This window comes from Alosa pseudoharengus, unplaced genomic scaffold (assembly GCF_046254945.1).
Source record: "Alosa pseudoharengus isolate Yale_2024_CS ecotype anadromous, Long Island Sound unplaced genomic scaffold, YU_APseudo_1.1 YU_APseudo_1.1_scf_19, whole genome shotgun sequence".
Classification (NCBI taxonomy): Eukaryota; Metazoa; Chordata; class Actinopteri; order Clupeiformes; family Clupeidae; genus Alosa; species Alosa pseudoharengus.
In genome coordinates, this window is record NW_027468657.1 from 36,177,957 (window position 1) to 36,200,030 (window position 22,074).

The 22,074-nt window shown below is 39.9% G+C and overlaps 1 protein-coding gene across 2 annotated transcripts; it reads left to right on the plus strand.

Annotated features, from left to right (window-relative positions):
• The first annotated feature begins 3,338 nt into the window (after nt 1-3,338).
• Nucleotides 3,339-7,084, plus strand: LOC143133272 (uncharacterized). 2 transcript variants are annotated; one of them, XM_076293057.1, is made up of 10 exons: nt 3,339-3,559; nt 3,673-3,816; nt 4,299-4,364; nt 4,489-5,108; nt 5,204-5,280; nt 5,407-5,593; nt 5,684-5,805; nt 5,961-6,188; nt 6,417-6,563; nt 6,724-7,084. In XM_076293057.1, the coding sequence occupies exons 1-4, from the start codon at nt 3,359-3,361 to the stop codon at nt 5,086-5,088; spliced, it is 1,011 nt and encodes a 336-aa protein (XP_076149172.1). In that variant the 5' UTR covers nt 3,339-3,358; the 3' UTR covers nt 5,089-5,108; nt 5,204-5,280; nt 5,407-5,593; nt 5,684-5,805; nt 5,961-6,188; nt 6,417-6,563; nt 6,724-7,084. The 2 variants fall into 2 exon arrangements, with proteins under 2 accessions (XP_076149172.1, XP_076149173.1); XM_076293058.1 differs by lacking the exons at nt 5,684-5,805; nt 5,961-6,188.
• The last annotated feature ends 14,990 nt before the right edge of the window (nt 7,085-22,074 follow it).

Below are 22,074 nucleotides of genomic sequence, written 5' to 3' on the forward strand. Positions count from 1 at the left end.
GGTAAGTCATCTCCAGGGATGGATAAAATCTGCTATTCCATGTTGGAGAACTTAAGTGATAAGGGGAAGGAAGTTTTGTTAAGTCTATATAATAAAGTATGGATAGATGGCTGTATTCCTAGAACATGGAAGGAGTCTATAATTATTCCTATTAGGAAACCTGGGAAAGATCCTAAAATAGCAATTAACTATAGACCTATTGCATTAACATCCCAGATGGGAAAAACTATGGAAAGGATGATTAATGACAGGCTTACATATTGGGTTGAAACGAAAGGATTAATGAGTCATTATCAAAGTGGATTCAGGAAAGGTAGAGGCACCATGGATCCCATTGTATGCCTTGAAGATACAATAAGGAAGGCTCAAGTGAACAAAGAAAATGTAGTGGCAGTGTTTTTTGACATTGAGAAGGCATATGATATGTTGTGGAAAGAAGGTATACTGATAAAGGTTAAAATATTGGGAATAAAGGGACGGATGTTCCAATGGATTAAAGGGTTTTTGTCTAATAGAACAATTCAAATTAAAATAAATGGAGAATTAAGTGAGCAATACAGTGTGGAAAATGGTGTCCCACAAGGAAGTATTGTTAGTCCACTATTATTTTCAATAATGATTGATGGTATTTTTAAAGACATACAAAATTCAGTTGGGGTGGCATTGTTTGCAGATGATGGAGCAATGTGGAAAAAAGGAAGAAATATAGATTTTGTGGTGGGTAAGATGCAACAGGCAGTGAACAGAGTCCAAGAATGGGCCCTTCAATGGGGGTTTAGAATCTCAATAGATAAAACAAAGACTTTATTCTTCTCTAGGAAGAAAATAAATGTAGATGTTAAAATCAAATTATCTGGGGCAGATTTAGAAAGAGTGGAATTCTTCAAATATTTAGGAATGTGGTTTGACAAACGATTAACTTGGACAATGCATATAAAAAAAAATATTGAGAAATGCAAGAAAGTGTTGAATGTGATGAGGTGTCTGCGTGGAGTTGAATGGGGAGCAAGTAGACCTGCTTTAAAAGCCATTTATACAGGGCTGATGAGATCTGTATTTGACTATGGGTGTGTAGTGTATGGGTCTGCTGCTAAAACATCACTTAAGAAACTAGATGTAATTCAGAACCAAGGTTTGAAGCTATGCTGTGGGGCAATTAAGACCACGCCAGTGGCAGCAGTCCAGGTAGAGATGGGAGAGATGCCTCTCTATCTTAGAAGAGACCAGCTGTCTCTTGTGTATTGGACAAATCTAAGGGGTCATAGTGAAAAACACATGAGTCAATCAGTCTTATGGCAGTGTCAAGAGAGAGAGAGTTACCTTATTAAAAGTTTTGGTTGGACAATAAAACAAAAGGTAATAAATATGGGAATCAGTGCTCTTGAAATAAGCCCTACAGTGGCATATCCTGTTGTTCCTCCTTGGCTGATGTCAGAGGTTCCAGTAGACTTGGGCTTATTAGAGGAAAAGAAGGATGTTGAAGTGGATCATTACAGGGTCCAGAGTTACATTGCGAGCAAATATAAAGAAGCAGTCATTTTATATACTGATGCATCTAAGCAGACTGATAAGAAAATGGGAGTTGCTTATGTTATCCCTCAATTAAACATTGAATCTGGAAAGAGAGTCAATGATGATTTAGCTGTATACACAGCAGAAATTATAGGAATATGGATGGCCTTATTGTGGGTAGAGAGCAATAGACCTAAGCAAGCTGTGATTGCGTCAGACTCTAGCTCAGCTTTAATAAGCCTTAAACGATGTCACTCTGAGTCTAGACAGGACATAGTATATGAAGTAATGCAATTAGCCAACAATCTGCTTAAGTCTGGTATTAGTACTACATTTATATGGGTACCAGCTCATATAGGTGTAGGAGGTAATGAATTAGCAGATAAATGTGCAAAGAAAGCAGCAGGGAAGTCTGACATAGAGTTGAATATTAAATACAGCAAAGCTGAAGTCAAAAGTATAATCAAAGCTAAAATAAATGAAAAATGGCAATTTGTATGGGATAACGAACAGTCTGGAAGACACCTGCATAGTATTCAAGGAAAGGTGGGGAGGAGCAGGAATACATGCAGAAGCAAGCAAGAAGAAGATGTGGTGTCCAGAATGAGGCTAGGACATACAGGATTAAACAGAACATTAGTTACCATGAAAAAGCATGTTGATGGAATGTGTGAATATTGTAATAGTCAAGAGACCATAGAGCATGTAATTATGTTTTGTCCTGAGTACCATCAAGCCAGACAAAGATTTATCTCACAACTTGGTGAAATCCAGATGACATTAAATTTGAATGAAATACTGCAAAGAGAATCAGGTGAAATTTGTTTTACTTTTTTGTTTTCTTTTTTGAAGGTAACTGGGTTATTTAAAAGAATTTAGGAAAGTGTAGGATGACCATTTGATCCACACTCCAGTCCAGATGGTGGCGGTAATGCACCAAAAAGCTGGTTGCCAACCGCCATATAAAAAAATAAGAAGAAGAAGAAGAAGACAGAATGGTTCGCGTTTGTGCTTTTCCAGGTTGCGGCAAGCAGATGAGAAGCTATGTTCCAGAAAGTTTTCACAGGCTACCTCTACACGAGTCAACTTGGAAGCAGTGGTGTTTTGCAAGTCGATGTCGAGACACCTATCCATATACTAAAACAGAAGGATTACCGTGTATGTAGTGCACATTTGGATCCAGACGACTTCATTATAAGAGGCTCTAACCCTCGACAAAGAATGCGTCTGAAGAAATCTGCCATCCCGAAAGGAGGTATGAATTTATTTGGTTATTAGACTGTAAATTGTGTGAACCATGTTAGCATGTATAAATCGTGTGCAGCACTGAACATTGTGTTTGCTACAAATTCACGTAGTTTTGTATTCCAGAAAGAGACATGAGGCAGATTATGCTACATTCATTATTTAGCCCACCATCAGAAATGTTGCTGGAGAGGGACGGAGTGGTGTGGTTTGTTCTGATATTTTTGATAAATACGTTACAATATAAAACTTGCCATGTAAGCTAACCTGGCTGACCGTGATTGGGGTCCGCTAAGGTGTTTGGGGGATGGGTTTGCTATGCTGCATTCAGTTGCATTGTTATGCGTAATGGTCTAAAGTATTAGCGGGGGGTGGGTGTTGGGGAGTACATTCCTCACAGTTTGAAGTGTTAGAACTTTCCAGGTAGTTAGAGTACCTAAAAGTAGCAAGTGATGGTCAATGAACAGAGTGGGGCCACTTTGGATGGATTGCAAAACAGATGTGCTGCTGTGTGCATCTGAGTGTCCTATAAACCAATGAATAAATAAACTTACTTTGTATGTATGTATTTTCTTAGGCCAGTACCTCTGAGGACCCGGCAATGTTTCCCTCTGAAATGGCTGCTGCCCCCCAGTCCACGCCTAAAAAACCCCATAGACAACTGCAACACAGGAGGTCTGATTGGTCCACTAGCCTCAGTTTTACCATTTCAAGCCCCAAACAGCCATCAGTAAGGCCACGAACTAGGCCATCAGCATCTGGACAATACACTGCACGACCTGCATCATGGCAATACCCACAGGTAAGCCATGTATTGTGTTGACAGTCAGCCAGTGTTCACATTTCACTGTAATGTCTGCAACACCTTGGTCACCATTGAAGTATCAATGTGGAATTTTTTTTATCAATTTGAAGGAAAGGACTGAAACACCCTCATCATTGTTGAGTCCCTCGAGGGAAGCCAGTGGTGTGACACAACAGCCCTCAGTAAGGCCACGAACTAGGCCATCATCATCTGGACAATACACTCCCAGACCCGCATCATGGCAATACCCACAGGTAAGCCATGTATTGACAGTCAGCCGGAGTTCACATGGACCATAGAATAGTCTAGAATAGTATCTACTTTTTGGCTCCCCTTATCCAGCACTGGCCTTGGATCTCCCCCAGAAGATAACTGCAATGAGACATTCTTTGTATCCCTTCACCCCACCTGCAAACAGACTATGAACTCTATACACATACACACACACACACACATACACACATCTTTACACACGTACACCCCCTACTCCCCATCCCATGCATTCGCCGCTTCTTACTCTGGAACAGCGGGTCTGGAACAGCGCTGACCATGGCTGCAGAAAAGGATGCCCCCCCCCCCCGTTGTCTTCCATGTGTCTATGTGCCTATGTTACTGAGGCTCCCCATAGGAGCATAGTATGGGGGTGCTACTACTACTACTACTTTTCACTGTAATGTCTGCAACACCTTGGTCACCACTGAAGTAGCTATGTGTCATTTTTTTTATAAATTTGAAGGAAAGGACTGAAACACCCCCCTCATTGTGGAGTCCCTCGAGGGAAGCCAGTGGAGTGACACAATCAGTGAGTTGAATTTTTAATTTCATATATGGTTCTGGTGATAATGTGCTACACTGATGCTCCATTTAGAAGTAAATGTGTAATCATTTCCAACAATGACATTATTCATCTGTCCTTTGATCAACAGGAAGATGTAGAGGAAGGTGTTGCAGGTGCTTCAGACACATCTGTGCAAGATATGAGCATTAGCTTTGGGGAAATGGATTTGGACCCTAAAGACACCAGTTTTGTGCTCCTGAGTGACACCACCTCATCCAGCCCAAGCTCTGGCTCTGTCTCCAGCTCTGGCAGCACAAATGGATGGGCAGGAAGAAAGTGGCTAGTTGATGAGGCCAAGCTGATGGAGCTTTTTAGAACATGCACTCAGTGTGGTGTGGCCATTGAGGAAAAACGAGTAGCCACACGTGCCAGCCAGATCAGAATACACTGGACGTGTTTGAAGGGACACACCGGGGAATGGGCATCATGCACTGACCAAAGGAATATGGCCCGCAACAACCTCTTGGCATGTGCTGCAACATTTTTCACCGGAGCCACCTACTCGGACATCAAAGAATCGGCAGAACTTATCAACCTGCAGCTACCAGGCAAGACTCAGTTTTACGCCGTTCAATCCAAATACCTCATCCCTGTAATAAATCATGCATACAAGGGACAACAACAAAAAATTCTGGAGAGGATTTCTCAACTTTCTGCTTCGGGGCAAAAACTGGAAAATGTGTGGTGATGCGAGGTGTGATAGCCCTGGTAAGCATTGTTATTCGTCAGATTTTGGTTGACTTTCAAATATACACAATTCCTTTTTTTTTCCAAAATCACAGACATGTTTGTTTTTCCAAAAGGCTACAGCTGCAAGTACAGCACCTATTCTTTTCAAGATGATGCAACAAAAGAAATTCTTCATTTTGAACTTGTACAGGTAAACAAGCATAGATGCCTGTTGTTGTTATGTGAAATAAGCGTACAGTTGCTGTCAAGGCAATAAGTTGGGACTATGTACATGCACATGTGAAATAACAAACTGGTATTTTTACTATGTTATTAGGTTACAGAAGCATCGAGTTCCGTGGCAATGGAGGCAATGGGCTTTCAGAGAGGCCTAAATCACCTCCTCGATCTCAGGCTGGACATTGGGGTGATGGCGACCGACAGATCGCCATCAATAAGAAAACTAATGAGGGAAAGCTATGGCAACATTCGTCACGAATATGACCCTTGGCATGTGAACAAGAGTATGCATCATATTTACTAGATATCCACACGTGTGTGACTGGTTGTTGCTGGTGAAATAGAAGCTCATATTGTTTTTGAACTCTCCATAGGTCTCAAGAAGAAACTGGTGTCTGTCTCTAATAAAAAAAATTACAGAGAGCTTCGACCATGGCTGAGGTCTATCAGCAATCACTTATACTGGGCATGCAGTTCCATCCATGGTGATGAACAGGTAACCATGAAATTATGAATCATTATTTTATGATGTACATTAGGAAAAAAAAATATTTTAGTTAAAAAATGTATAACCCAAGACAGTGTTGACACATGAACTCACAAAAGTATTCTCCATAATTTCTAAGGGTTGTATTTTATGTCGTTTTTCAGGAGTGTGTGCGACGGTGGACATATGTTCTTCACCATATTCGTGGCATCCACAGATGGGAAGAGAATGGGCGGGAGTACCAATGTGCTCACCCACCTCTCTCAGAGGAGGATCAGGAAAAAAAAAAGGTGGCTGGAACATGACTCCCCAGCTTTCCGTGCTCTCAGAGTTGGTTGAGGAAAAAACCCTCCTGCGTGACTTGAGACAGATGGCTCTGTTCAAGCACACTGGTATGCCTTCACAGTCATTGAAATTAGTTTCTTAGAATTGCATTATCTTTGTTATTAAAAAGAGGAAGCGAACAGCTGTTTATTATCTAGTCACACTGTTGTCATTTGTAACCTCAGACAGCATAAGACTGTCAGCATTCCTGATAAATCTTAACTTTTCAACACCAGCTATTATCACTTTACATGACTGATATTGATTGATATATTTCAATTGGACATATTTTGCAGGATCTCTTGAAGTCTTTCACAACGTCACCCTGAAGTACGCACCAAAGCGACTTCACTTTACATACGACTCAATGAGAGCCCGCACAGAATTGGCCATCATAGATCACAATATCAATATTGGAAGGGAACAAAAAACAACACTTGAGGGTAAGGAAACGGCTTTGCGTCCAAATTTTGTGTGTTCTGAACAGTACAGTAATTAGTAGAATAACTAACTTGATTTCGGACTTATTTTACTATGACACACATAGCTAAACAGTGTTATAGTAGCCTACATAATCAACGACTTATTTTGTCTGTGGGATAGGAAAACCACAGTACAAGTACATGTACACAAAGACGACACAGCAGTGGGTGGCTAAGCCAGTGTATGAGCCCACCTCTCAGGACTTTAGAAAATACCTGATGGAGGACGTCTTGAAGTTGAGGGAGGAGAAAAGCCTGGAACCTTGGCCCCGTCCTCCTCGCCCAAGAAGGTTGCTGCAAAATATTGCACCAGTGCCGAGGCCAGACCCGTCTGAGTTGGTGGCCCAAAGGCTGTCGCGGTTCAAGCAACTCTGACTTGTAGTGACATTTCTTTTGTTCTTTTAGAGTATCGTTTTCTTTGTATTTTTTATTTATAATGTACAATGTTTGTTTTTCCTTTTGTGTTTATTTCATGTTCTATGTGTGGTCTACATCTTTGTTGTTTGTCTGTAAATAAATATTGTAGTTTGGAATGAAAACAAACAAAATGTGTTGATTTTATATTGTTGTTATTTCAAATGAGTATGAACAATATTACTAGCCTGGGTGCCATTCCGAACTTAGTCCCGCCCACAACGTTTGAGGTCGGGAAGTTCTGACTAGAATTGAGTATGACTACGTCAGGCTACAATATTACCCCCTCACATTGCAATACAAATAATATCAACAAAGTAACGCATTTTAGTAATTGGTAACTAGATGATCCTGGAGGCGTCTTCTGCCTCCTGGAATCCATGGTATACTCCACTGGTAGAGGGGTATTTTTTTCTTATTGCTGTAACCACACAGCTTGGCAGAACTTGTCTTTCCCCTCATCCCAGTTTCTCTCCTTGAAGCACCCACTCAAGGAAAACCCGGTAAGCCACAAGTCTGCACTGTCTGGGAGGGGAGGGAGAGGCAAGAAAAGGTGACACTTCGGTCATTATCATTGTTATATCATATCATTATCATAATCAAGTAACTTAGCTGCCAATTCAAACTACAAATACAGTAACTATTGGATTGATCAAAAGCAATAAAACCCAAGTGTGCAGAGTACTTACTCAGTAGATAAATGTCCATCTTGCCCCTCCGGCGTGGGTCTTCGTGTCCAGTTTAATTTTGGGACATGGAAAAAGGCCCAAAAAGGCCCAAAGTCTACCCCTTCTACCCACAAGTCCAGAAGGGAAGAAAAGCCTTGCGCTAATGTCACGCTGCGTGCGTCTTGAGTGCGATGGTGCAAAAGGTCCCACTCTTTGCAACAAAAACACTCCATATCGGTCGGCATTATCTCACAGCATCGGCAGGAACACCACCATTTCCCCGTGATACGAGGCTGTGTTGTGGCTGTGCTTACAGCTGCTTGCTCCGCACGCTGTCATGCAAACATACCTGTATCTTGCTCGTTTTTCTCCTCCTCTGTCATTTTCTTCTTTCTGTTTTCGGCACCAGAGGGATACGTCCTTTTTGTGACTTGTCTTAACATTACCGTCTCTTCCGATTGTTGAACTTGATGCAGTGTCTGTTTATGCGCGTGACTCAAAGGCTGGCAGACACAGTAGATGTAGGCAGTATATTGATCATGAAATCAGAATTTTCTTGTTTTGAATGATTAATTGTTTCATTTATTCATTCATGGATGTCACTTGTTTACGTTATTTATTATGTAAAAAAAAAAAAAGAAACTCGATTGGGGGCCCCCTGGTGGCTAGGGGGCCCCAAGCAACCGCTTAGTTCACTTATGCCTCGGGCCGGCCCTGCCTTCTCTTGCCAATTGGTGGCCCTATGCCAAGCATGTTAATAGGACATATGAATATCTTCATAATGATATCTAATATTTGTCAAATTTCAGATCAATCAGTCAAAGCATTGCCCATTTCTGGCACATATCCTGCAGGTGGTAGCGCTATGCCAGGCAGGCCCATTGGATGTCTGGATATCATCATAATCATAATATCTATTAACCTGAGACGTTTCAGACCATTCATTCAATGCACTGTGACTTTATGACACATTTCCTGTTTACGTGGCGAGATATTAAAATCATAACATAAATTACAACATATCAAAAAATCCCTTAACAATTTAACATCAGCAACATCTTGGCATTATGTTTGTCAAATTTCACATGAATCTGACAAACCGTCTAGGATGAGTATGTTAAAATTGATCATGTGACATCAGTGTAATTGCCATTCTTTCTGTTGCCAGTTGGTGGCGCTATGCCGAATATGCATTATGGGCATGTGAATATCATCATTACCATGCATGACCTGTGAAATTTCAAGCAATGAATGGTGAATTATGACACATTTATTGTTTATGTGGAAGTGTATTAAAATTCATAGCATTTCATCGAATTACAACATATCAAAAAAAGTAAAGCTTCTCAATTTAGAATCAACAGCATCTTGGCATACTTTAATCTCAATTACCTCACTTCCTGTGGGCGTGGCTAATGCCATGCACATACAAAAGTTGTTTGTTGTGGGGAGTTACATATGCCTACCAAATTTGGTGTGTGTAGCTGAACTATATGCCAACCACAAGTCACATAAGGGGGCGCTAGCGAGTCCCTGGACCACGCCCGGGGCCAAGCCTTTGTCCCTGTAGTCAGGGGGCCAATTCTGAAAAGGGCTTCCGTTAAGACTTTTGCGGACATGTTTTGGTAGAAGCTGTCACCCTATTTTTTTAGGTAGAAGACACCCATAGGTAAGATATTAGGGTGGTTGTCAAGCTGCATCCACAACTTTGGTGAGGATGAAGTACCAAGTCCAGCTATTCTATCCTCAGCAGAACAGTCTGCAAACTGTATGACCCAAAAACAACCAGCACTTCAATCCATGATGTTCGCTGTGTCCTGTTTCGGAAAGTGAAAGCCAATGTGGATACTTTACCACCAAGTCAGCATGCCTTGTCTCTGCACCTCATGAGGGCCCACTATCTAACAAAGGTTTGGAAACAATCACTAGTGACCCATCCACAGTTGCCCTCACCAACCAGTTGTAGTTGGCACATGAAGGATGGAATGCTTGTCCCCCAGATTTTAACCAAAGAACCTGTACAGGCCAGGTGCTTGGAGCTGACAATATGTGAATGCAAGGAAAGTGGAAGTCAGTGTCGATGTCGAAAAAGTGGAATATTTTGTAGTGGGGCATGTGGATGTGCCTGTGCAGCTTGGTGCAAGAATACTCAGGTACTCACATCATTATTATTAATTTTTGCCACATTATATGCAACTATATTGTTTCAGATTATTTGCCATGATATTGTTTTTCCTGTTTTGTAGATTAGATTCATATTATGCCCTAGGATGCATGCATGCATGTTTTGTATTGGGAAGGTATTCATTATCAAAACAGTAAACTCTTCTTTTGTGTCCCTGACCAGGACTCAGACTAAGCACATGGACATGGTCCCTGGGTGCCTTCTATTCAGGGATGGATTACTGCACGGGCCTACCGGGCCCAGGCCCAGGGGCCCAAGGGGTCAGGGGGCACTGAAGCCCAAGCCTTTGCATGGAATCATTGCTCAATATCAACAAATCAGGATGTAGGCTATGAATCTGATTGAATTTAGTATTGGCCATCCCCAAAATGCACCAGAATACAGGAAATCTCATCAAACAAATTAAACATTTTCTGGGGGAGGACCCCCAACCCCCCCCTCCCACATATACAACAATTAGTGGGGGGGCCTTAATGCATCTTGGCCCAGGGGCCCGAAAGTTCATAATCCGCCCATGCTTCTATTGGCTGCCTACCTGAGTGTCACTGCTTGGATGGGGAAAAACATACCTTTGCCATACGACTATTATATAGTTATTACTAATAACTAGTTACTTACCCCTAACCCTAAAGAAGTGAGAGAGCAGTTATGTTAGGATGGAATTAATAACTATAGTGATTATGTCAATTAAATATAATTTGTGTTACAACCTGGTACATTAATGAAGTCAAATAGCACCATATACCAACATCTACAGTTCTACATTTCCGCCTTGACATTAAATAATTTTAACTTGTGCAGCATTGCACTGTCTCTCCCTACAAGCTTTAAACTTGGCTTGACTCCTTCCCATAGATAGGGGTACTGATTGAAAGAGGTTTGGGGATACTATGTTATGTTTCCAAGCTGATATCCACTTTGGAAACTGGTTCTCTTTAGGCGGAGATTGTTTTTTTCATGTTCTAGTTATGTTGTCTCTTAGACTGTACAATAAATGTCCATTCTGATACTTCTACAGACAGCCCTGCTTTCATTTGATACCTTTTTTATATGGTCCTCGTGATTGAGGAGATATTCAGCATTTATTGTTGTGTTGAGCAGGAAACCAAATCAGCTTGACAACCACCCTAATATCTTACCTTATCTGGGTGTCTTCTAACCTGGCCCTAGCCAGATGAATGTCGTTCCGCTAGCTCCGCCTAGCTTCACTCACATCCATCTGGAACCTCTTCCATTGAGAGTGATTTCTCCAACCAACTTTATGGTTTAGCCAATCAGGACGCAGGGCGGGAGTTTCATAGATGTGACATAGCGTAGAAGCGACTGTGAGACTGTTATCAGCGTCACGGGTTGGCTTCGATGAGAGTGGTTGAAGTAGCACGTCAATAGATGACGGACAAGTGGCTTATTCAATCATATGCAAGCATTTTTTGATTAGGTCCAGCCTTCTGAAACGACATTTCAATGGATCGGTTCCAGATGGATGAGTGGAGCTAGCGGAACGACATTCATCTGGCTAGGGCCAGGTTAGGTGTCTTCTACCTAAAAAAAATAGGGTGACAACATGTCCGCAAAAGTCTTAACGGAAGCCCTTAACGGAATTGGCCCCCTGACTACAACCTTAGTTCTACAGTGACACCCATAGTCCAAATCAATATGGGTGCTATTTTCACTGACATAGGTGACCAAGATACTAGCAATTCTTGTCAAAAAATTATTGCTACACCACAATACTCAATATGTTGTCAACGGTGAGTCATTTTCCCCCCGTGCACCGACACTGACATCAGGGTTCCCCCACCTGCCAAATCCTACTTTAACCACTGCATGCAACCAGAGTTAAAGGTGCTCTAAGCGATGCCACGCGTTTTTTAGGCTAAAACATTTTATGTCACTTACTGCAAACATTACCTAACCAACCTCTGTGGACAGCCCAGGCTCCAAAAACGGCAACAAAAACAACCTGGGCAAACCTAGCCCATAAAAACATAAACTGTTCCAGCAAATCACAGATGAGATGCGTGTTTAGGAGAGTTTCAAGTGCACGGGAGCAGCACGGGAGGGAGGGGCAGGAAGTAGCGAGCTAGCTATCTGTTTTGTTTGAAAGTCAACAGAAGTGATGTTACCCAGCATCGCTTAGAGCACCTTTAAATTCTGATTCTGATCTTTTATTAATTAACTTTGGCCTGACTCTGCCCACTTTGTACATCTGACTTAGCTCTGGCCACAGTGTGCATGCACTGTCGGCAAAATACAATGTCAAACTCACACTTTAAGGATCTTTTGACGTTTGGTAGCTTACTATATCAACCTTATACCTTTATGTAAGGCAGTAATGCATTTCTCAAAACAATTTGTACAAGGGTCAGTGACAGGGTTGGTAAGATGATCAATTCAAAAATATGTTTAAAACTTTAAAACAAAACATGCATGAGGTTTGTTAAAGTGTATACTTTGTATTTCTGTTGTATTCATATTATTTAATATGACGTTTATACTATTTTATTAGCAAAAGATAGAACTGACAGTCTGTAAATTGTCAAATGGTGTAACCACATAAAATGAAACATATCTAATATTTCACACCTCCTAGAGTTCATGCAAATGCTTTCATGAAATTAGTAGTTTATTTAGTAACATCCTATGAGATTATGTTTTTTTTACATTTATTTCTAAATTTAAATTATATGGGGTTTTCATTGTACTGAGCAAGACCATATGCTGTAAACATCTTTTTTTATGTCTATTCTTTGACCATTTGAGTAAAAATGGTTTAAACAGCTATTATTACAGTGTAGTAGGGTATTAAATCATTATCCATATTAACTTTTTTGTACAATATTAGTCTTTTAGACAAAATACTGGTTACACCAATTGACATAAATCGGTTACACCAACTGACCATAACACGTCTATAGCATAGGACAAGAAATTGACACAGAAAATAGGCATCAAAGTAAACTGAATTGGATATTTTAATATATATTCATGTCATTCATCATACTCCATATCAAAAATAATTTCATAACATCAATGAAGAAACAGGATTAACTTGTGTTCCATTTAACTTCAGTTCAGTTCTCATACGATTTCAGTCTATCCATTGTTTTCAAAGAGAGTGAGATAAAGGGCTCTATTTTTGCAAAACCCGGCAAAAGCGTATTATTATCCCGACGCAAAGCTTTTTCCTATCTTACACTTCACTTTTATTAAACAATGCGCCCAGGGGTGTGCCAATTATCCACATAAGGTGTGGTCTGGCACATGATCTAAAAATAGCTATCTTACACCATCTAAAAAGCATTACGCTACTGGCCAAGAAAAACCTGGTCTATAGCGAAAGGCGCATATGAAGCACAGCTGAAGACACACTGTCACGAGATGTAAGCAACCTTGTGGTTTTTTATTCAGTCATTCGAACATTATTAAGGGTAAGTGTTTCTTTTTTCAGGCTACAGTATATTTTCGATGGTAACCCATTGTCAATCAATAGTGAAAGTAATTAACTGTGTATAACTGTTTTGTCGTTGATTATGGCCATGGTGAAGTTAGTTTCACTTTACCTATGAGTTCAAATAATAGACGAGTGCAGATGCGTGTAGCCTATACTCTGCTAGGTTTTAGTAAAGCATAGTTTAGTGGGATACCTGTTCCATACGGTCTTGCGTGCAAGCAGATTCCTTATGCGCCGCTGACTATCAAAATACCGATGTGCTGTTTGAAGTTGCGCTGCTTGCTGTTAAAGGGAATTACTGATTAAGAAACATAAGAGCTGCCTTAAAGCAGAATTCCGGTGTGATATTGACCTAAAGTGTGTTGAAACATGATACCGAGTGTGAACGTATGTCTTATAGCTCACCTCGGCTCATCCCCTGCACTCAGAAATCTGGCGCTAGTTAGCCAATGCTACCAACACAGTGTTTCGTTGTGGTACCTCGGGCATCGGCCTAGCCATGCAAATAAATCACTGTTTTACACCATTTACGAGGCTCGAAGTAGCTCCATGCTTCATTGGTAGACTGGTAGCTGGTCAGGGGGGAGCTCCTCGACCAGCGGCCAAAATGCACTCGCTTCCATAGTTACTGCAGCTCTCCACCACAGTTTCCATCGGGACGGCACAGCCCACACAAGCACCTGCAAAACTGAGACTTGCCCATATTATCTCCCTCTTTGGTAAGCCGTATCCTGACGATGTCAATGGCAATCAATCACGAGCAGTAGTTATCGAAAATATTCATGCTGAAGACACGACCAGCCTAATCGGCGGCGGCTAGAAGCTAAGTTTGCAACAATAGGGGTGGCTCACAGGTGGGACTGGAAAGTTAGACCATAGCTAGTTGTAGCTATCATGATGCTTTATATTTTGAACTAACGACATGATCACTATCACTAGATATAAAGAAAATGGAGTTGAGTGGGATTTGGTGGGGCCAACCAAAATTTTGCTGCGGAAATTTTTGTTTGGCTCATTCAGCATTAAACCGTACAGTAAAAAAAACGTACATCAGTGGTTCTCAGGTGTAGGGACCAGGCATGGACGGATTCTGAACTTTCGGGCCCCTGGGCCCACATGTATTAAGGGCACCCCACTAATTGTCGCATGTGGAAGGGGGGTTTGGGGGTCCTCCCCCAGAATTTTTTTAATTTGTTTGATGTGATTTCCTGTATTCTGGTGCATTTTGGTAGCTTAGAAATCTAGACACACCCTAGCGGCAGCAAATTACATTTGCTTCCAGGGCTAGTCTAGCAACTCTCCGTTGGCTTGTGAGCTCGAAAAATTAAACTTCTATCAGGCCAATCAAATCATCAATAGAGTCGTTAGGGGGGTATAACATAATGATTGATGGCAGAGTTGCAACGGTTTGGCTTGAATTCCCTGTGACTTGAAAACAAAGAAGATGGATATTGCTGTTGGCCAACAGTGTGACACGAGTTAAGCTTGTTTTGAGATGGCAAAAGTTTGAACTAGCCAACTAGCTCCGCTGGTGGAAAAACGCATGGGACTCAGTGCTGTCCTATTGCGTGCAGAGGGAATTTAAAAGACAACCGATTATCCCGCCCCTTGGACTGAGCACTGCGAACGGTGAGTGCCCAGACCTTACATTTTAATGTGGGTGGGTGTTTTGTAAGAATTTAAGAAATGTTTGTATATTTTAACTTTTAAATGCATCAATCAGGGGCACTTTCAAAATAAATTCAGAGGTCAGACTTGCTTTTTTTTATGGAAATATTTGTGCTGTAGCCTAAGCTATTTTGCACTTCAGAATTATAACCATGCACACACAGGTGGAATAGTTATGGTATTATATTGCAATAAGTTCACAACCACAAAAACATATGCTACATTTCACAGTTCAGAAATGTTCAAAAATGTGTGTACATTTCAGCACTCCATGAAATTATGCAGAAGTGGTTTATTTAAGATAATATATTGGTCATTGTAATGGCCATAGCCTATAGCCTACATGCTATTCCTTTTTCAGGATGTACCCATATCTGCATGATGTGAATGTTTGCATATGGCTTATGTCAGGCTTTATATCAATATTTATAGAATATATAGATACTTATATCTTCTTATTTGATTTTCGTCATATTTTTGCATTAATGTCAAGCATGCCAATATATTCATTTATCTGTAATGGGATTGGCTGGAACCTGACAATATAATAACCATAGTGGGATAATCTATGGCTGAGCAATTTACAAAAATGTATGTAGGCCTACTGACAAATAGTTTACATTAGAATACATTATAATTTCGCCCCAATGAGGCTATGTAGAAATGTGTTGCAATTCCAAAACCGGATTACTCAGGAACCACTTATTGCACAGAGGCATGCTTTATATCCTCGTATTCGGTACGGTTTGCTGTTTATTGTGATATTGGGTTTGCCACGTGTTGTGTGAAGGGTTAGTGAAATATTAAACCGAGAGTAATGGGTGTGCACTGTGTGCAAAATGCAAATATGATTAGCCTAAATTGCACGTCGGTTCAATGTTAATTTTCTCGCGAACCATTTATCACAGCAACTTGGCGCTAATATCATTGGAAAGCTTAGATTCCGCACGTTCACCTGATGTGTGATATCATATGTATAGGTTTAGTTTAGTTGAACCTCATCTGCCAGGTATTTGACCTACCAGGTTGACACTTCAGGTGAAAAATAGCCTACTCAATAATACTCAAAGCATACTGAAGCCGGGGAAATGCGGGGGGAATGCGCCTGGGACGGCTTCTGAAGTAACATCGCAAATGAGAGAAATTTTAGAAAATTTCACAGACGGGGTGCTCTTGAACCCTCTCACCATCTCTGAAAGCATCTATAGATAGGCTAAACTCATTTTTCAGGCATCTGACCGGAAGTTGGATGGATACGGAAGTTAGGAGGCGGGATATATTCTGGAGAGGTCTATACATACAGTCGGCAACTAGTCATAATCGTGGTTACCGCCCCCAGTTGCCGTGGTTACCGTGGCTGAAAAGCCCCTGAGGGGGAAAACATTCGTTTCGATTGCATGTAATCTAATGGAGGTGCACCGGCTTGAGTACAGAAAGCACCTATAAAAATATTAAATATTTTAGCAAACATCACTAAACGGCACAAACACGTTTCAACTGATCTGTGTGTCAATGAGGTTAAGGGTAACATTAAGTTCCATCATTTTGCTAATTCCAGTTAAACGGCCAGAACTGTCTCGAGTGTACTCATTGTAGAACTGCTTTCAATGGCCGGACTGTGTAGCTTGGTTTAGCAAGCTAACCCTTTTGCCTTAACATCACATACTTGTAAGTTGCATCTGAATTTATTCTCACATGAATGCACATTCCCTACAATGGCCGTGGTAATAGTTTTAACAAGTAATGTATACCAGTTGGTTATGTTACACTGACGATATAAAGTTAGCCAGTTAGCAACCTAATGATGCTACCATTGAATATAGCTTCCAGAGAAATTTGTCGTCAACATTGGGCAATCGAGGGTGAATTAAGTTGTTAGCATACACTAGGCAGTTAAGTAAACACAATTCCTTCAAATTATTGTGTTCAGAAACAAGCAGAACTCCACCTGAATGTAAAACGAATGTATAAAGTCTAACTGTTAGCTAGTTCGCCCATTGACTTCCATTGTGTGAGGTTAGCATGCTTTCCCCCTCGTGGGGGGCGGTAACCTTTCCGAACGTCTTAACCGACTGTATCTATGCGTGAGAGTTGGCACCTATGCGTTATAAGCATAATGCATTGAACTGAATAGGTGCATTATGACCATAGGGTCGTTGTCATATAAATGCTGTAACGAAATTCGAAGTCTAAATATACAAACTATGTTGAAAGTGTAACCGCGACCGTTTCCCATAGAAATGAATGTAAAACATACCCTCCAAAACGAGACCTCCCGAAATTCAGAAAAAATTACTAAATTGATATCAGGCACCATTATTACCATTGGTAGATCATAGGGTAGCTGTGATATAAATGCTGTGACGAAATTCGAAGTGTAAATATACAAACTTTATGTTGAAAGTGTAACCACGATGTCCATTGAAATGCATTGAAATTAATGAAGCGCAGATCATGTAGTGCCCAAAGTGACATCATCACCGAATTGCGTAAAAAAACCCCGCTAATGCTAAAAACAACAAAAACGGGCATTTAACACCATTTGGAGACATTTTTAAAAATGATATACATATATTGAGTGCTTTGTGTACCCATTAATCAACAGTGGTTTTTAACCTGCAACACAGGCTTTAAGGAATTTTACCGTTTGACGCCATCTTGAATTTAGTCACGATAAGTCGAGCGACGAGTATGAACGAACAGGTATGATAAGGGATCAGATTCCAAAAATAATTCAGTGGAAATGCATGGATTCAGTTGCTTCCAGTAGCAGCAACTGGAATCCATGCATTTTCACAGAATTATTTCTGAGATTTCCGAGTGCAGGGGACAAGCCGAGGTGAGCTATGAGACATACATTCACACTCGGTATCATGTTTCAACACACTTTAGGTCAAAATCACACCGGAATTATCCTTTAAGAAACATAAGAGCCGTTTGATAACAAAACCACCCCGAATGTGGACTGGACAAACCCCTGAATGTATTAATGCTATCTGCTAGTGACCATGCATTTTAGATCGCTACAATAGGGCCCAATTTGTGTGTGTGAGAGACAATAACCGTGAAAGAGTGTGTATGATAATTTCTTAACAACCAACCAACAGCAGGATCTGCGTTCACATGCGTTCTGTGGCGAGACACGTTTTCCTTGCTTGTAAGTGGCATCTATGGGGGACAAGAAGTATACTTTATTTATAATACATGTATTTATATGATTTATTTATAATTTAAACATACAATTTACATACATCATAAATTAAACATATTAACATATTACATACATTTTGAGAAGTTTAAATTTAAATACATGTATGTACATGTATACATGAAATGTCAAAAATCGCTTAAATTACAATCTAATTAAACCATTTTAAAGCTATTGTTCATGCTAAACAGTTAGTCACTATTTAACGTATAAAACAAATATAATTGGCACCTAAAATTACATACACTTGGCCCTGAATCTGATCAAACTGGTCTCAAACAGAAAGGAGTCAAATGGTGCAACCAGTTACACCATTTGACATTTCTATTTAAAAGTAACATTTGCAGGCATTATTATGGACAATTATGTACACACTTGACCTTTATGTGAATATTCAAACACAGTTTTTACATTAAATTCAATATGTTATGATAATTATGATTTATCAATTTTTTCAGGAGGTCATACCATTTGACATGTAACCTAAGCTTGCCTGACCATGGCATAAAACACTATTATGCTACTTTTTAAGAGAGTTACTAACCTTGACTCATAGCAGGGATCTTCAAGGGTTCTTCTCTGTGACAGAATTTCCTGTCACATGATCCTTTTACAAAATGGCTCCTTAAGTGTTGGTTACACCACTTGACATTTTAAGTGGTTGATGTGACAGACATGATTCCCCATATTAAATAAAATATTCAGAACAATGGGGTTTCATTACTTGTATTAAATATATAAAAGTTCTTGTGCAAGATCATGCCAGATTATTTTAGAAGAGATTTTGGAGAGAATTTCACATTTTTTTCAGCAAGTGTAACCGTATTGACATTTTTACTAGAGAGCATAAAAATGTAATATCTGTTAATATCGTTATCGGATTTTTTTTGCCTTAAAACCGATAAAATAATGCTTGCGTTACACCCAAATAGTGCCTATGCGCTCCTGAAGCGTTTACCAGCGCACAGATGATGACCTCATCAAGCTGCGTCTTGAAGCATACAAACAAGCGTGGATGGCTGCAGTAACAAACTTGCGCGCTCTGTTTCAACATTATGTCTGTGGTTTGGAATTGGCCATGGCCGTCGTAGCCCTTTGAGTTGGCCGTGACGCCCCTTTGAAAATCAGAGGTTTAACAGCCACGGTGGCCTTGGTGCCCCCTTCTTTAAATATTCTGCTTTGCGTCCTACTAATAGCGATATATATTTAGCCTATGGCCAAATTACGCAGTGGAGAAAGTGACAGCGCAAGAAAGTGCGTCCAAATTAACCCATTCTTCTCAGTTGAACTACTCGCGAAGTAGCGTACTCATCACACAGACATCACAAGTATCACATGAAAGAGCTTTTTCTCAGCTTTTAAACGATGTTAGCCGCTAATTGCTGTGGTGAACGGTTCGCGAGAAAAGTAAATAATATCATTCAGTCATAAATTCTACTGAAGGTTTTGCGTCCATCTCCCTACCCATTCATCTCGGTGGAATACTTCAGAACCCTTAGTTTAACATATGACAAACCATATGAATAAACAGCAGACCTTACCGAACAGAAAGGTGTAAATCAGTCCCCTGTACAGTTAGCCGTTCCAGACTAATCCCGTTTTGAATTTGCAGTACATTTTAACATACATGGATGTCTCCAAATTTGGGATTTAAGTTTTACACTGTGTTTAAATTGTTCCACATTATTTCATAACGGGCCAAATACAAAACAAATATTACAAATGTCGCCTAGATATCGGTAAATCAGAGGACAGCTGACTGTAAGAGTTTGTGAAATATAGCCTTAATGATCACAAAATGCTAAGCATGCATCTAGGCTATTTGAGTTTCTTAAAGCTGAGCTGTGCTTAAATTGTTCAATACATGATTTCATAACAGGCCAAATATAAAATAAATGTTAAATATAGCCTAGATATCTGAAAATATTACATGATCAGATGATTTACAGTTATATGTAATATGTCATGTTTTATGTTTTTGTATATACAGTGATGCAGGTCTACTGCAGTGAATACAACTTTGATCATTTTTATAGCCTACTACTGTATAGTTAACTTTGGCCTTGGTGCCCTGACATGTGGCCTTTGTGCCCCCCACCAAATATGCCCAACTGAAGGCCAAGTGGCCTTGCCCCTAAAATGGTGAAATTCCAAGCCTGATTGTGGGTATGGCCCGTTATGTACTTCACCTCAAGCCTGAAGTATTTTTTGTAGCTCAAACAAATGTTTTCAAAATTGTGCAGTATAGTTGCTTGCCACATTGTAATTGACTCATATTTGTGCATTCATTCAATTAAGGTGATTGAGTTTTAGTTAAAGAAACAGTTAATGAAGCATCCTACAAATGCAGGCTCATTTAACACAGAAAAAGGGTAGCCTGTCATACACTATGCCTGCTATTTTAGTTGGCTTTACATTCTGCTATGTTGCACATAGTTGTTCAGGTACAATGTTTTATCATTTGTGAAGAAGTCAAATTTGCCCTATTTGTTGTGGGCATTGTCAAGATTATCTCAGGGAGAGTGTAATCCAAACTGTTGTTTGAGACAATTAAAAAATAAAAAATAAACATGGCACTTTTTCCCTAAATTAAGTTGAAGTATTTTTATTATTTTGCACAGACAATGTTAACATTTGGAAAGCCTTGTTGCATTCAAGAATGCATCCAGTGGGGCATCACAATAACATTAAGCATGTTGTGTTAATTCCACAACAGGAGATATGTGATGTTACCTAAATTAGTTTTGAGGAAAAATAACCCACATATCGACATCGGTATCGGCTGATATCGGAATCGAAATTTGAGAGTTGGACAATATCGGCATATCGGATATCGGCAAAAAAGCCAATATCGGACATCCCTAATTTTTACCCAAATTCAGTTAATTCTCTCTCAAAATCTATCTATAAAGCAAGAAGCGTCTGTGTGTCTGTGTGTGTGTCTGTGGCACGCATATCAACCGTTTGTCAGACTGACCTAAGATTTCGTATGTGGCTCGCGCGTGGCACAAAGGTGTGCACTCTCGATTTTGAAGATTTTTGAATGCATATTTCAAAATATGCTTATTTACGTAGGACGTTTATCGCTGCACTGCACTGTTTCCAAGGGGACCAGTTTCAGGGAACGGCACTTATCACGCCATTAAACACGGGTATGTAGTGACCACTCAAAATAAAAGTATGTGCAAGCTTCGAATAGCATTATGAAGTTATTCAGTAAGCTATACATTTAGCCTTAACTCAAAACAGTTGTCATTATGTCATTCTGATCTGTAGAAATGTCACATGCAGCCATGCCTACATTTATTAGAGGCCACATTAATTATAGGCTAATATATTATAATATTCAGTATTCATTATTGAATGCTTAGCTGGAATGATGTTTCCCTATCATCCTATTTTTAAAGCAGGCATACATGTGGGCATGTAATTGAGCTACGGGTTTTCTTCAGGAATGGCATGTTTGAACGGGCACTGCACTAGTTGAATAAATCCAAAACTTTAAGATTAGGGTTTGATGAAAATTATGTTTGAAAATAATTTGTCAAATTTTTAACAATTTTAAATGTATCTAGCATATTTCCCCCCAAAAATGATGACCACACACAGGATGTCATGCATAAGTAGGCAACTGGCTCAAAATGCTTTATTTTAGTTTATTTTTCAAAAGCAATTTTGTAGGCTAATCAACATGTCAGTGCCATCAAAATGACAAGTCCATTTATCGGATTAGATTAGATTCAACTTTATTGTCATTTAGCAGAGTGTATAGTTGGATAAATAGGTTTTCCAGGTGACATGTCTAAAGTGACAGATTAAGGAGTATAGAGGGTTATGAACAGAGAGTATAAATAGACGTTCTATATAAATAATAT